The sequence below is a fragment of the Natator depressus genome, chromosome 10, assembly GCF_965152275.1.
Source record: "Natator depressus isolate rNatDep1 chromosome 10, rNatDep2.hap1, whole genome shotgun sequence".
In the NCBI taxonomy this organism is placed as follows: Eukaryota; Metazoa; Chordata; order Testudines; family Cheloniidae; genus Natator; species Natator depressus.
Window position 1 is genome coordinate 8,175,984 of NC_134243.1, and position 15,885 is coordinate 8,191,868.

The window sequence follows — 15,885 nt, forward strand, 5'->3', positions numbered from 1 at the left end:
CAGTCCCATGTATCTGACTCAAAGGGATTCGGTGCGCCCCCCACAAAGCTACTGTCCGAGCAACCAAGCAAAGAGCCTTTTCTGGCAATACCCTGGAAGAATGAGTTGCACAGGGCAGGGGACTCAATGGAAACTTCCACTGCGATGCACGGGATTTACCCAGCGCGACCTGCAGAAAATCCTTGCAGGAATTATCTGAGCCCATTGTAAACATGCCTCCCAGCACGCAAGACAGACAAAACCAGACCAAGAGCTCAGCTTGTTCTGACTCCCAGATAACCCAGCTCTGCTCCACGGAGGATAAATCTGCCTCTGGAACGAGGGCTCCAGGGTTAAATGAACCCCCGTAGCTTCCAGGACGGGCCAGCTCAGAACAAGCTCACTTTGGCACTGGTGCGACTGGAGTGAGAAGGAAGAGGAGGGGAGGCAGGGTCCCCTTGTTCCTCGGAGTCCATGTGCTAACAGATCTGGCATTGGATCCCAAAGGTTCAGGGACTGGCCGTTCTGCAAACACAACTCCCCCAGGGTCAAGCAGAGGATGCTCCGCATGAGGTTTTCCCATACTCTGCACAGGGAGAAAGATCACCCTCTTCTTCCACATCTCCTCCCTGCCTTTAGACCTTGGCGTACCAGATAAATAACCCCTTTGTCTCCTCTTGGCCATGGCTTTGTTCTGAGACAGAAAGTCCCTCTGCTCCACAATCCCTGCAAAATATCCACCAGCCAGGCTGCGAGTCAAGCCCCAAACCACCTTCTCTCACACCGGAACGCCCACGTGTCCAGTGCATGCAGAGACTCCAATTAACTGGAGGGGGCGCTGTGCAGCAGGCCAAGAGGTCTGCCCATGTTTGTTCACCCAGGTGAGCAGAGGAGAGAGACAGTCGGCAGGAAATCCTAGCAGAGCTGCAGTTGGCCCATAGCTCTCCCCACTACAGCTGTGTCCAGCGGTCACGCTCAGACCAGGAAGGATGGCAATCACCGGGCAGCCACCCACAGGCTCTTGCATTGAAGCGGCGATACCTTTAAATCAGTCTGAATGCCAGCCAGGGTGCAGAGGGATTACTCTTTGGGAAAGGCTGGCGGGGTATTTTTGCAGAACGTGTCAGAATAAGCTGGAGGGTGGGCTCTGAACCAGCCAGGGCAGGGGAGAAGAGAGATGACTACCTCCCTTCTGCTGACCTCAGGGGGTTTGGGACATCACATCCCAGATGTGGGGCAAAACATACCCCCTTCACCCAGAATCAAGGTCTCCCATCAAGAACCCCCCACCGTAGGGCTCCCCCTCTCCCCACTGCGTGGCAGCTGAGAGCCTGGAGGAATAAAGCCCTCTGTCTACATCACAGAGTCACAGCTACAGGCCCCACCATTCAACAGGTGGCACCGTGACTGCTCATGCCCCACGGTAAGTGATGCTGCCCTAGCCACACCAAAGGCAGTCAGCCAGCACGCTCTGTCCATGGGGCAGAGCAATCATCACTAGGTTCCTACTGCTCCCTTTGACACTCGCTCGCTGTACTGCCGGCACCATCAGAGCTTTCCACGCTGGACACAGACCTCCCAGGGGTGCTCCTCCTGCTGCAAAGCCTAAAACTGAAGACTGAGCCCCAGAGCCTGACCAGACGCTGCAGGGGTAGACACCCCCCCGCACCATGTTGGGGCCATCAAGCAAGACATGAATGTTCAACATAAAAAAGCTGCCTCTTCTAGAGCGCTTTTCAACTATAGATCTTTTCTAAGGAGTATCCCCACCTGCATTTTACAGATAGGGAAACTGAGGCACAGAGGAGTGAAGCGACTTGTCCAAGGTCAAGCACCAGGCCAGTGGCAGAGCTGGAAATAGAACCCAGGAGTCCTAGGCCAGTGCTCTGTCCACTGCCAAGGCTGATCCTCGTTCTCGGGACACGTTAGCAGAGCAATCCGAAGGCTAAAGTAATCTTCCACAGACCTGGAGCTCACCCCACCCCAGAGAGAAGAGACATTACGCACACTGCTGAAAGTAAGGGTCTGGGGCAGATTCCATTAGACACCATCGGTCAGTTTTAAGGAACTCCGTCATAGAATAAGAGCGGATCAGGAGTTCATGCCGAGTTGGCGCCTTCGCCTCTAGCCCTTCCTCTGCTCCTGCAAAGAGGGAGGTTTTAGAACTGGCAGAGAGCAGGAAAGCCAGCCAGTCAAAGAACCGATAAGACACTTGCATGTGGGAAGCTGTCTTGGGTCTGCGCAGAGGGATCCAGCTTACCCATAGACCCAGACTTCTATCACACACATTCACATGCATTTCCTTCGCTTTCTACTTGTTTGTTTTTCCATCTTTTCCTTTTAAGCTCTGCCAGCCCACGAGGTACCTGGGGAATTGTGGTTTGACCTCTTTGCCCTTCATCAAGCACTGTTCCCCTGCAGCATAGGGCGGCCTGGGCCACCAGCACTTCCAGCCAGCAATTGCACACCCAATTCCCTTCAGCACCTGAATGCAGGAGTTCAGACCTACCGTCCTCCTGCACAGGCGCGAGAGGCAGCAAGGGTCAGGACGGCACAGAGCTGGGAGTCAGCAGTTCTGTTCCTGACTGGCTGGGTGACCTCTGAGCAGGTCACGCCACCCCTCTGTGCCTCAGTTTCCCATGCTCTTGGCAAAGAGGGCTGCTTGTTCAGCCTGTGGTTGCAACCAACTCCCATGACTAAAGAGCATTCCCTCTTTGGCTAGAGCCACTAACACTGCAATGGGATGGGAACCCCAGTCATCTCAGGCCAAGCACGTTAAACCTCACAGGGGGAAGAGTGCCCGAAGGGGTGAGCTCTGATGGACCGTGCTGGCTAGAGTGGGCCAGTCCCTTCCACACAGATAAGGAGCCTCGTTCAGGCCTCAGCTACTCGGAACTTAAGCTAGCTGCAACAGAGCGAACCCTTAGCAAACGGTGTAAACCAGGACGTGTACGGGTACAAATCAGAGTAGGCTGCACTGGTGCGAGTTACACCAGACCGATGTAAACATTGTTTGCACCAGCACAGCTAATATTGGAAGCTGAAGCCCTAATACAGACGAAGCCTCAGTTACGTGGACTCTCTTAAGCATCCCAGGGAGCGTGGGGCTGCATCTTGCTCCCAGGAAACCAGCATGGGCCACCCTCAGCCCTACATGAGCTCTCGAGACACCACCACCAAGAAATTCAGAGACCACACACCTTGCAGCATAGCCACTAGCCCATGCTGCCACCAGCAGCACCAGCCCACTGGGATCACCCCTTTACAGGGCCTATGGAAATAAACCAGCCTCGATACAGCTTTTTAAAGGCCTTCTGAATAGGCCAGCGGAGCCACTAAGCAAGCAGAGAGTTTCCCAGCATCCTCCTAATCCTCCCTCCTGGGCCCTGGGTCTTCCTAGGATTTGGTCTCTTCTCTATAAGCCAGCAGAGCATAGCCTTCCGTTTGTATCCCCCCTGACATATTACCCCAGCCAGGTTGCCAAGATACTAAAAATGTATTGCAAGGCTCTGCTGCTCCTGCCTGAGCAGTGTAAATTATTTAGGGGACTTGGATCAACCCCCAGAAGAGAAAAGAAAGAGAGAGCGAGACAGAGACCCGCTTTGGAAATTGCGTCCTTTGTTTTCACATGCAGGCTCAAATTCTTGCAAATAATTGCCCTGGGGATGTCCCGACAGGGAACGAGGGGGCGTTGGCAGGGAAGCCATTCAAGGACAGCGCCCCATGGGTGGGGAGGTGAAGTGTCTGCAGGGAGTGTGGAATGCAAGGCCCATTCCCCAGAAGGGCAGGGAAACGCCAGCTCAGAGCTATTGCAGCCACTGGGAGCTAACACTAAGCAGCAATTCAGGGTCGGGCGAAGAGCCCAGTTTGCAGACAGCAAGTGGGGCACAGGCAGGCTCAGAGCACGGATCCGCTCCCTCTGGGTACAAGCCACCGTGTAAAAGCACGTCACCCAGCCCACTCTGCCCCGGGGCAGGGGAGAGCTGGGAAGCTAAAAGGTGCCCTCCACCCCAGACACATACAGTGTGACTGAGCCTCTCACACACTCCCCCAGACCCGGCCCCACGACATGCATGTACTTGCACACACCACCCCAACACGCCTGCCTTTGCACAGCCCTGTTGCATGCACACACACACACACACACACCCCAGAACACCTCCCCCTTGGAACAGGAAAGCGCTAGGCCCAGCACAGGGAGACATAAAACCCCCGGGCTTGTTTAACTCTGGAGGATAAAAGCCGCAGCCCCAGCCAATCATGCTGGAGCTGGCCAAACGACCCAGAGCTGCAGCTCCGCTCGCACAAGAGAGGGTTTTCATGGTGAATGGAGCCCTGCCGCCCAGATCACAGGAATCCAAGTCCCTGAGAAGGAGAGAAAAGCAGGGAAACGTCCCAACTGACCTACTTTTTCTGGGCACTGCTACAGAAGGGTCTGATGCTTCACAGCCACAATCCTCCAACAACCCAAAACACCCAGCAAGGAAACCAAGAGACTCTAGGAACAGGAAGGATCCCTGGAACGGGGCCATGCTGTCTCAGTCCAGGCCTCCTGGGGCGACCTGTTCCCCTCCCGCCAGCCGGAGAGCAGGCACTGCACATTTCCCACGTGCCTCCAACATTTGGGATCCTGGTGGGGGGTGGGCACGCCATCCCTTTCCCATTGCCCTTGTGAGAACCTGAGGCATACACGCTTCCCCTCCACAGGCAGAGCTCCCGTTTGAGCCAGCCCCTCCTCCTACCCAGTAAGGGACCTGCCGGTCAGCAGCAATGGCTTCAGGCCTGAAGGGGCCAAGGCTGGAATCTCTAGGGCCAGGCCAGACACTGACTGTGACACACCCCAACCAAGCTAGACTTGACGCTTCAGGCCCTGCCTGAGGGATCCGTTTCCGCCAAGGCCAGCCCCGCACACTCTGGGGCAGGGTCCCCCAGCAGCAAGCTGCTAGCGACCCGCACCAAAGCGCGGCGCAGCCACTCTGCTCCTCAGGCCCCCGGGCTGCGTGGCACAGGGCTGTCTGCCACGCTCCGCAACTGTCTGGCAAAGCCTGGCCTCATGCCAGCTGCATCCAACGCCGCTCCCGGCGATCGCAGTCCTCAATGCGCCAGCCGCCACGGGCTTCGCACAGCCGCCACAGGGCGGGGGCCCGTTTCCAGCCCTCCATCTCAGCGGCTAGGCCCCTAGCAGCACGGAGGAGGCAGCCAGCACACCAGGGAAATAAACAGGGAGCAGGGGACGTCCACCTCCAGGAGGTGCCACTTACCATCTCGTCCAGGGCGTAGCGCAGGAGACCATGTTCGTAGAGGATGAAGAAGCGGCGCTGCCATTTCTGGAAGAGAAGACACCAAGGCTGGTAAACAGAGCTCCTTTCCCTTTCACGTTGGCCAGAGCGCCGCTATGGATCGAGTCAGCTTCCTCTCCTAGGTCTGGCCATTGGGAGAAAGGAGCTGGATCCTTCCACAAAAGGAGAGCTCTGCCACATCACACAACCCAGCGTCGTCCTCATCCTCAGGATGCTCTGCTACCAGCCGTATACGAATCAGCAGCAGAAGGGACCCAGCGTGGTGGCGGGTGGGCTGCAGAACCACAACCGGCATGGGGTTCCCAGGGAGCGGAAGGGGGACACTGCCAGAGCATGCATGTGCTCCGGCCAAGCACTAGGGCGACTAGCGCCGCCCTGGTTCTCAAAGGCGATCTAGCTGGCCATCTGGAGCCTGGTTCCCCTGGAACCAACCCTGCTCGAGCGGCAGCCTGCCGAGGAACAGCCTGGCCATGTTATAACCGACACGCTCTCAGGCACGCATCAGGCCATGGGAGCGGTTTGCCCTGCAAACACTGCCCAGCACACCTTGGCATGCATTACCTTTCGGCGTTGTCAGGGATGGCACAGTATCGTTAATGGGGGGGGGGGGGGGACGGGTGGATAGCAGCGGCTCTAGAAAGCACGTTCCCCGTCGGGTGACCCTGCCAGGGCTCCACGGGAGGCCCTCGCTCACACCAGTCTGAGTTTTCTAAAGCTGATTTACTGTCTGACTTCCTTACATGGGCATCCAAAGAAGTGCTGCGTTATTTGCAGCCAGATCCTGAGTTATGTCAGCTGCATCTCCGATAACACAGGAAGTGGCTCAGAAGGATTTGCTCCAAGGCGAGGTGGCAAAGATTAGAGGAGCACATGCTGGTGCCAGGCAGACGTACAGAGAAACGGGAGAGCGGAGGCTGGAACACCCCATCGCTGGGCCGAGAAGCAAGAGCCTGGTGCAAACCTGGGCCCCTTAGACTGGAAACGTGATTCTCTCCCCCAGCAAAGCTCCTCTTTCCCCCAGAAACCCACCACCAGCCTCCACTCTGTCTAGGGTGCATTATCCCAGCCTACCTGACTGTCAGCCCCCTCTTCCCCCTCCCCTGCATTTATTCAAGCATGTCCTATGCCTGCAGCATTAGGGGAAATCCAGCGTGCCTAGGGCCCAGAGAAGTTCCACGGAAACTGGAAGATTCCCCCACCCCACCCTTATTCTCAGCATGCAGATCTCAGGCAACCTCACCCCACCCTCTCAGGTGAATTATAGTCTCACACCTCCTGTGCTCCAGCAGGGATGTCTCAGCCCCAGATCCCCAGCCTTCACACAGCTGGGAGCTGGAGTATCTCACTTGGACTGTCTCTCGCTAACACGAAGATGGTTCTTTCTTACAGTTATGTGGGGTGCCTAGCCAACTACAATTGGCCTGCCCCAAGATTGCCACCCTCCTGAATGGCATCACTAGAATGCTCCGAGTCTCCAGGCTGGTGAGGCAGACATGGGCATGAGCCACCTACTCCATCAAACACCTGCCAAGACCCCACATGTTTGCAGGCAGCCTAGGTGGTCTCATGTCTGTGTGTTGCCATTTGCCACCACACCAATGCCATTTGTCTGTAGTATCGGTGCCAGATACTTGCTTGGCCCTGTGCTGCCCTGTATGATTTACAATGCTGACTAAGGGACACATGATCATTCGAGCTGGGTCCCCACCAACCCTCCAAACTCCCTCTAAACTGCGGGGGGAGGTTTCATACTTGGGATCCAGATTCTGTGGCTTGAGCCCAACTCAGTAATAATTTATCATTATGGCTCACATTACAAACATAGCCTTGGACACCGTCCCACTCACAGCACTTCCCTTCCCGGGCACGAGACCCTAGCATCATACTGGCAACTACAGCAACTGCCTACCTAGAGAAGCGATCTCAGGACCGTACCTAGAGCTCTCAGTACAACTCTGCAGCTGGAAAGAGGGAAGGAAAGTCAGCACACGTTCTGCTGGCCGCCAGCCAGGACAGCTTTTACCTTTCCGATTCTAGCACATGGGAAGGTCTCTTAACGCATTCGCTGCTGGATCTCTCCCACCGACAGAAGACTATTCCATTACCACCACGCACAGGGGGCGTTGCCCTTTGGCCTGATTTCCTTGGGACGCCAAGCATCAGCCAACACATCTCCTAGCAAACCGGGGCATGTGCAGTGGGACTGGATTACTGCTGAATATGTGGGAGAGATGAGTTTGGAACAACGAAGGAGCAACAAACCTCCCAGAACACCTCCCTGCGCTTCCCATGCGTCCTCCTCCACCCCATCCCATGCTCCATCTGCCACAACAGCTAGAGTAGAAGGAGAAAGATTCTGCTTTCCTTACCCGGGAACGGTGCACAGGGTTGTCAAAGTCCGTCCCTTCTGGTGCCAGCAGCAGCCAACCGCCGTAGATGGGCTTTGCCTACGAGGGAGCAGAAGAGAACCAGTCAGCTGGAGTCTTTTTTTTTTTTCATAGATTCAGAGATATTAAGGTCAGGAGGGACCAGTATGATCATCTAGTCCGACCTCCTGCACAACGCAGGCCACAGAATCTCACCCACCCACTCCTGCGAAAAACCTCACACTTATGTCTGAGCTACTGAAGTCCTCAAATCGTGGTTTAAAGACTTCAAGGAGCAGAGAATCCTCCAGCAAGTGACCCGTGCCCCATGTTACAGAGGAAGGCGAAAAACGACCTTAAGGAGACAGACCCACTCCCTCCAATACAGTGAGTCCATGGTAAAGAGAGAATTCTGGATGGGACCCAGCTTGTCCTCAGGACGTCCGGAACACTGGACACGTCCGTTAAAGTTTTCACGCCCTCAACCCTGCTTGTGTGGAGGCCCAGGGCAGAAGCAGCTTTGCGATTCACACTCCTTGGCCCTGAGTAGGCTAATCAATGTGAGAAAGAGGAAATCTATATAAAGACCCTCTCCTGACATAGTTCTTATGCAAGACACTCATCAAGGAAGCCCGTCCGGAATCAGATAAAACCAAGCTCTACTGAACAGTTCGCCCTTATTCACAAAAGAGAATATTCGGCGTTAGCAGCTTTACCGGTGTGGCCAGGTCCTATACAGGACAGCGTTCCCTAAACTCGCTCTTCTCCACTGTCAGTTCCAACATCCAGCAATCTGGCACAGAAGAGGGCCACTCCTAGTCATTTCACACCGGGAAGCGGCTCATTTAGCCGACAACAGCAAGAGGAGGGGAAAGAATAACTGGAAAAACTACAAAAAGAAAAGGAGTACTTGTGGCACCTTAGAGACTGACAAATTTATTTGAGCATGAGCTTTCGTGAGCTACAGCTCACTTCATTGGATGCTCCAATGAAGTGGGCTGTAGCTCACGAAAGCTTATGCTCATATAAATTTGTTAGTCTCTAAGGTGCCACAAGTACTCCTTTTCTTTTTGCGGATACAGACTAACACGGCTGCTACTCTGAAACCTGGAAAAACTATCTGCACCATCACAGAAATCAGCAAAAGAAAATCTCAGCTCCCCTCCCAGAATTTTCTTCTTTAATGGAGGAACTACACGCTGCCAAAGGGAAGTCCTTGTTCAACTGCCTTTAGGACCATAGGACTGGAAAGGACCTCCTGGGTCAGAGTCCAGGTCTCTGATATCACAGGCAACCCCAGCATATAAGGCCAGTCACCCCACTAGCAAATGGCCAGAAGGGTCAGGCTGCAAAACACATTCCCCCCCCCCCCCAACCATCCTTCCCCCACTTTCCCTCCTACCAGCTGAATATGCTACTCCCAGACCACGAGTGACTTACTGGACACTAAGATGATGGACATCAGAACCATGGTGAGCAACGGGCCAGCGCATTGTCACTACACAGCAAACATGGTCTTGTTTACACAAACATTTACTTCACGGCAAGGTGGGGTGTAAATCTACCTCGCGCTAGCCTGCCGCCGCGTACTAACTGTCCACGGGGACCCTGCTGATGTGCACTAACAGTTCCTGACCTTCAGAGGGGAGCTTAGGCCAAAAAAAGCTAAGAGGCAGCTCAAACCCTTTTCAAGTGACATCAGCGTGAAATCTAGGCAATTCAAACCCTTTTCAAGTGACATCAACGTGAAATCTAGACGAAACTGTTTCAGGCCCAACACTCCCATAGGCCACCTGAGAGTTTTTGTGGTTTTGCAACACTTAGATAGATATATATTCCCCTCTGGAAAAATCCACACAAACGACAGGAAAAATTGCCAAAGGCATGAAGTCCGCAAAGTTAGCAAACGGGAAACAAAATGAAGACGCCTCTTAATTGCTTATGAGCTGAAAAAAAGATAATCGCTTCTCCAATCTCCTTCAGTGGCATGTTAAACATCAGGCGTTGCTTGTAACAGGGAAAACAAGATCTCATAACTGTCTGAAAATAAGGTGACAGTCCCTTTAAGAGGTTGTTTTGTGTTTTTTTTTTAGTAAAACAAAATACAATTTTTTTTAATTTAATAATGTGCACAGTTTGGTTTCAGGGCTGAATTTAAAACATTCCTCTGCAGCATCCCGCTGCCTTCCCAAGCTCTCCTGCTGAGGGGCAGCCTCAAATTAAACATCCGGGACACAGCTCCTGAATTTCCTCCCCACTTTCCTACAGTCACAGCTGAGAATTCTACCTGTGACTCCAGCTTACCAGGACCACCCCCCTTACAGAGGCAATGCTCAGCAGCGGTCGTGAAAAGGACCATTGTTTTCTTCCGCATTTGTTCGTACACCACCTAGCACGATCGGGCACTCGTGCCATGCCAAGACGACACCCTCCCTGCAGGACGAGACCTTTCCTAAATCATTTCTCTTCTGTGCGTCACTTTCCCTATTCATGAAGTGGGGCATGTACCCAGCTCTGGAAAGCACTTTGAAAACTTCGACCAAAGTGCTAGAAATTCTCCCCCCACAGCCAAGCTGTGACCAAATCCCGGTGCTCCTTCCCTTAAAACCATCCCTCCCCTCAGCAGAAGCCTGGGCCATACCTGGATTCCTGAACCCCCTTCCTGCAGCCCCTTCAAAGCTCTGGCACCAAAACCACCTCTCCTTCCAATCATGTCTCCTGGCTTCTTAGGTCCTGTCACTGCAGCGTCCGCTCTCCTTCCACAGCAGGTACTAAACGTGCACCCTCACTTGCAGAACTCTGCACGGCCACACCCCCAGCCTACACTTCTTTCCCAATCTCCTCCCACGCCCTTGACTCTCGTAACTCCCCTTCTTGCCACTCCTTACACAGTCTGCCAGGCACCCTCCCCCAGAGATATCTCCTGACGATCCACCTGTTCTAATTCTAGGCCGCAGCCAGCCTATGAACTTCATGTCCCCCCCATCCCCTATTCCGTTCCCCTCTCCCACATGCAAGCTCTTTGGGACAGAGATTCTGATTTGTTCTACACCTGTTGCCTCCGGCCCAGCATGGTGACCACCAACAGCATGTTACCAACAGGGAAAAGTCTCTGCAACCCAAACATTGCCTGCAGATTGGGCTGCTAGAGCACAAGGGTGTGAAACCAAGCAGCCCACTTTCCTTTCTGAATTTCTCCCAGTTCGGACAGAAAGAATAAAGTGGCAGAACGGAAGCTAGAGTTTTAAATTCCATCCTCCACCCATCTGAAGTGTGCATTAGTAGCAGAGAGGAAGGGATTATCCAGTGGTCAGGCACTGGCGTGGATCCTGAGAGACCCAAGTTTGAGTCCTTGCTCTGCCACAGATTTCCTGTGTGATCTTGAGCAAGTCACTTATTCTGTGCATCAGCTGCCCACCTGCGAAACGGATATCAACACGGCCCTGACTCACAGCGGGGTTGGGCAGGTAAATACACGGAAGATTGTGAGGTACTCAGACACTGCAGTGAAGCACCCAAGATAGATGGATAGTAATGACAAGGAAGGATTTTTTTCCTCTTTTATCACAGTAGAATGCGGATATTTGGCAAGAATTGTACCCCACGTCAAACAACTCTCCTCGCCCAGAAGAACAGCTGTAGTATCAGTCCATTCAGCCGCATTAGGAGGTGTGACACCGGTCCTTTTCATATCTTCTCTATACAGAGAGCAGTAACTGCTGAGCTAGGTGTACCATGATTTTGTAAGTGCCTCCATACTGTAGCCCTGCAAGTCTCTCCCTGGTTCTGCCATAAAAAAAAAACCTACTTGAAAAAGGGTGTGGTTTTTTTTTGTTTTTTTTTTTTTAACCCAACCACCTGTCATTCCTATCTCGCCTATAACATGATCCAATCACCGGAAGTTAAAGCTGAACAAATTCAGGCTGGAAATAAGGTATACATTTTTTAACAGTGAGGGTAGTTAACCATCGGAACAGCTTACCAAGGGTTGTGGTGGATTCTCCATCACCGTCCATTGTTAAATCCAGATGGGATGTTTTTCTAAAAGCTCTGCTCTAGGAATTATATTGGGGACGGTCTCTGGCCGGTGTTGTACAGGAGACTAGATGATCACAATAGTCCCCTCCGGCCTGAGAATCTCTCTGCCTGAGATTTGACAGAGATATTGGCGCAGGCAGAAGTACCTGGTTGCACAGCAGTCACCTAGATTTGCTTCTTCACTTCAACCAACACAGCAGGGAAGAGAACAAAAAAGGCTGGCAGGCGAATGGCTTCCTGAGCAAAACCATCACACGTGGTCCCAGCCCATTTCTCCCCCTTGCCAGGCATTCCCCAGGGATGTCCTGATGTTGAGTTCAGGGCATCACGTCTGCTTATGTAGCAACTGGACTGCATTAGATCTAACCACAGAACCAGTTAGGAAGAACCGGGATTGGGAGCAGGTAGGTGAAGAGCTGTCCACCAAATACAAATGCCTTTGGATAGCAGCAGAAGGAAGACTGAAAGCAATCAGCCAGGCAAATTAGCAACAGCACACTTGGAAGAAAGGACTCTTGGATCTGCACTATGGAATGGGGATCTTAGCTCTAGGGAGATCCAAGCCTGGCTGCTCAGAAAAGGCTACAGTAGTGTTCATCTCCCAGACACTAGCAGAGACACTGACAATGGCGATTCACCTTGCACCCTACCAGGGCACTTCAATACACAGAGGGACGTTTCACAGTGCCCACCAGTGCTGCATGCTAATTATGCTTTGCAGTCCAATACTTGGCTTTCACTGGCAGAAATTAAATGAATTTGCAATAGGGCTGTCGATTAATCGCAGTTAACTCAAAAAAATTAATCGTGCTGTTAAAACAGCAGACTACCAATTGAAATCTATTAAATATTTTTGGATGTTTTTCTACATTTTCAAATATATCGATTTCAGTTACAACACAGAATACAAAGTGTACAGTGCTCACTTTTTATTATTTTGATTACAAATATTTGCACTGTAAAAATCATAAAAGAAATAGAATGTTTCAATTCACCTCATACAAGTACCGTAGTGCAATCTCTATCGTGAAAGTGCAATTTACAAATGTAGAATTTTTTTTGGTTAAGTAACTGCACTCAGAAACAAAACAAGTAAAACTTTAGAGCCTACAAGTCCACTCAGTCCTACTTCTTGTTCAGCCAGTCACTAAAACAAACAAGTTTGTTTACATTTATGGGAGATAATGCTCCCGACTTCTTATTTACAATGTCACCTAAAGTGAGGACAGGCGTTCGCATGGCACTTTTGTAGCTGGTATTGCAAGACATTTACATGCCAGATATGCTAAACATTCATATGACCCTTCATGCTTCGACCACTGTTCCAGAGGACATGCTTCCATGCTGATGACGCTCATTAAAAGAATAATGCGTTAATTAAATTTATGACTGAACTCTTTGGGGGGAGAATTGCATGTCTCCTGCTCTGTTTTACCTGCATTCTGCCATACATTTCATGTTATAGCAGTCTCAGATGATGACCCAGCACATGTTGTTCATTTTAAGAACACTTTCACTGCAGATTTGACAAAACGCATAGAAGGTACCGATGTGAGATTTCTAAAGATAGCTACAGCACTTGACCCAAGGTTTAAGAATCTGAAGCGCCTTCCAAAATCTGAGGGATGAGGTGTAGAGCTTGCTTTCAGAAGTCTTAAAAGAGCAACATGCCGATGTGGAAACTACAGAACCTGAACCAGCAAAAAAGAAAATTAACCATCTGTTGGTGGCATCTGAGCCAGATGATGAAAATGAACACGCGTTGGTCTGCACTGCTTTGGATCATTATCGAGTAGAACCCCTCATTAGCATGGACACATGTCCTTTGGAATGGTGGTTGAAGCATGAAGGGACATATGAATCTTTAGCACATCTGGCAAGTAAATATCTTGCAACGCTGGCTACAACAGTGCCATGTGAACGCCTGTTCCCACTTTCAGGGGACATTGTAAGGTGGAAGGCAGCAGTTGCTTAGTAGATCACAACTACCCCTGGGGGAATTCTGCGCCACTGCGCAATTCTGCAGAAATTAATGTTTTTGTGCAGAATTTCCTTTCCCCCACAGAAATGGGATGCAGTGCTGCCGGCCGCCACTACGGGGACATTGCCGGGGGAAGGGGGAGAAAGCTAGAGGGTTCCTGGCCATTGCAGTTCCCCATACGACCCGAGAGAAGGAGAGGGTGGCGCGCAGGAAACTCTGTGCAAGCCTGGGACAGAGCACCTGTCTGTTTCTCCCTATGGATCCCCGGGCTCTGAGGGGGTAGAGGGTGGGTGTCTGCGCTGAGGGTGGCATGGCTGGGGTCTGGGGGGGGGGGGGGGTGCGGGTATCTGGGCAAGGGGCCCCCCCGAGCTGGGTAGGGTTGCCAGGCATCCGGTTTTCAACCGGAATGCCTGGTTGAAAAGGGACCCTGGCAGCTCCGGTCAGCACCACTGACTGGGCTGCTAAGAGTCCAGTCGGCAGCGCAGCAGGGCTAAGGCAGGCTCCCTGCCTATCCTGCCTCCGCGTGGCTCCCGGAAGCAGCAGGCATGACTGGTTCCTAGGTGCAGCGGTGGCCACAGGAACTCTACGTGCTGCCCCTGCCCCGAGCGTTAGCACCACAGCCAATGGGAGCTGCTGGAGCAGTGTCTGCAGGCACAGGCAGCGCGCCGAGCCCCCAGGCCCCTCCGCCTAGGAGCCGGACATGCCGGCAGCTTTCAGGAGCCACATGGAGCGAGGGTAGGCAGGGAGCCTGCTTTCGCCCTGCTGCGCCACCAACCAGGAGCCGCCTGCATTAAGCGCCGCCCAGCTGGAGCCCGCACCCCAAACACCCTCCTGCACCCCAACCCTCTGCCTCAGATCAGAACCCCCTCCTGCATCCTAACTCCCACCCAGAGCCTGCACCCCTCACCCCTGCCCCAGCCCTGAGCCCCGTTCCGCATCCAAACTCCCTCCCAAAGCTCACACCCCAACCCAAGCCCCCTCCCAGACCCAAATTCCCTCCTGGAGCCCTCACCCCCTCCTGCACCCCAACCCCCAGCCCCAGCCCAGAACCCGCTCCTGCATCCTGAACCCCTGATTTCTGGCCCCACCCCGGAGCCCACACCCCTGGCCAGAGCCCTCACCCACTCCTGCACCCCAACTCCCTGCCCCAGCCCAGTGAAAGTGAGTGAAAATGGGGGAGAGCGAGCAAGGGGTAGAGTGAGTGGGAGCAGGGCCTCGGGAAAAGGGCCAGGGGCGGGGCAAGGATATTCAGTTTTGTGCAATTAGAAAGTTGGCAACCCTACAGCTGAAGGCGGAGGTGGGGTAGGTATATGGGCAAGGGGGGCCTCCATGGCTCGGCCCTAGGGGAAAGGGAGTGTGAGTGTCTGGCCCCCCCAGCTGGGCTCTGGGGAAGAAGGGGGAAGAGAAGCAGAAACTGGGTTGTCATAGGGGTTTCTTTAACACTCTACTCCTGGGGGAATTTTTGTATGTGTCTATATTGTTAGAGACATACTTGCTGACAGGTATTTTGAAATACATTACCAAAATAATTGAAACTGGCGTGATTATGTCGTGTTATTTTGACAAATAAAATTTGCAGAATTTTAAAATATTGTGCGCAGAATTTTTAATTTTTTGCCACAGAATTCCCCCAGGAGTAATCACAACACAACAGTTTAGGACAGGAAGTGAAGAATACCACATTTAACTGCAAGTGCAGGGAGAAATTTTAATTAGCCAACATAGAACACCCTATAAAACAAATAAACTGCCTCCCCCATATAAGGGCCCTCATGTTCCAACTGGAAGATGTTTCAAAAGCCCTTCACCCTTGGCCGTAAAGAAAGGTTTCAAGGGGCCACAGCCAACCTCCCCATTCATAACTGCCACCCCGAAAGCTGAAAACCCAGCCCCTAATACACACCTCTCCCATTTCATGGCAGAATCTCTCAGAGGGCCCACACAGGGGCTTGTGCTGGTTTAACCTATGGTGTGATTTTAAATGGGTTTAGTTAAATTGGCACAAGATGCTGTGTGGAAGCCAAGATCTGTATCTGGCTTTAAGATTAAACTCGATAAGTTTATGGAGGAGATGGTATGATGGGAAAACATGGTTTTGGTAATTAAATATTCATGGTAAATAGGCCCAATGGCCTGTGATGGGATATTAGATGGGGTGGGATCCGAGTTACCCAGGAAAGAATTTTCTATCGTATCCGGCTGATGAATCTTGCCCATATGC

The 15,885-nt window shown here is 52.4% G+C and overlaps 1 protein-coding gene across 7 annotated transcripts in view; it reads right to left on the reverse strand.

Moving 5' to 3' along the window:
- MPRIP (myosin phosphatase Rho interacting protein) overlaps window positions 1–15,885 on the reverse strand; it is a 172,492-nt gene that overhangs the window by 141,683 nt on the left and 14,924 nt on the right. For all 7 annotated transcript variants that reach the window (XM_074965110.1, XM_074965111.1, XM_074965114.1 and 4 more), the window contains exons 2-3: window positions 7,649–7,726; window positions 5,241–5,306 (exon numbers count right to left, since the gene is read on the reverse strand). In XM_074965110.1, the coding sequence (XP_074821211.1) occupies window positions 5,241–5,306; window positions 7,649–7,726 (144 nt within the window). The remainder of the gene's footprint in view (window positions 1–5,240; window positions 5,307–7,648; window positions 7,727–15,885) is intronic.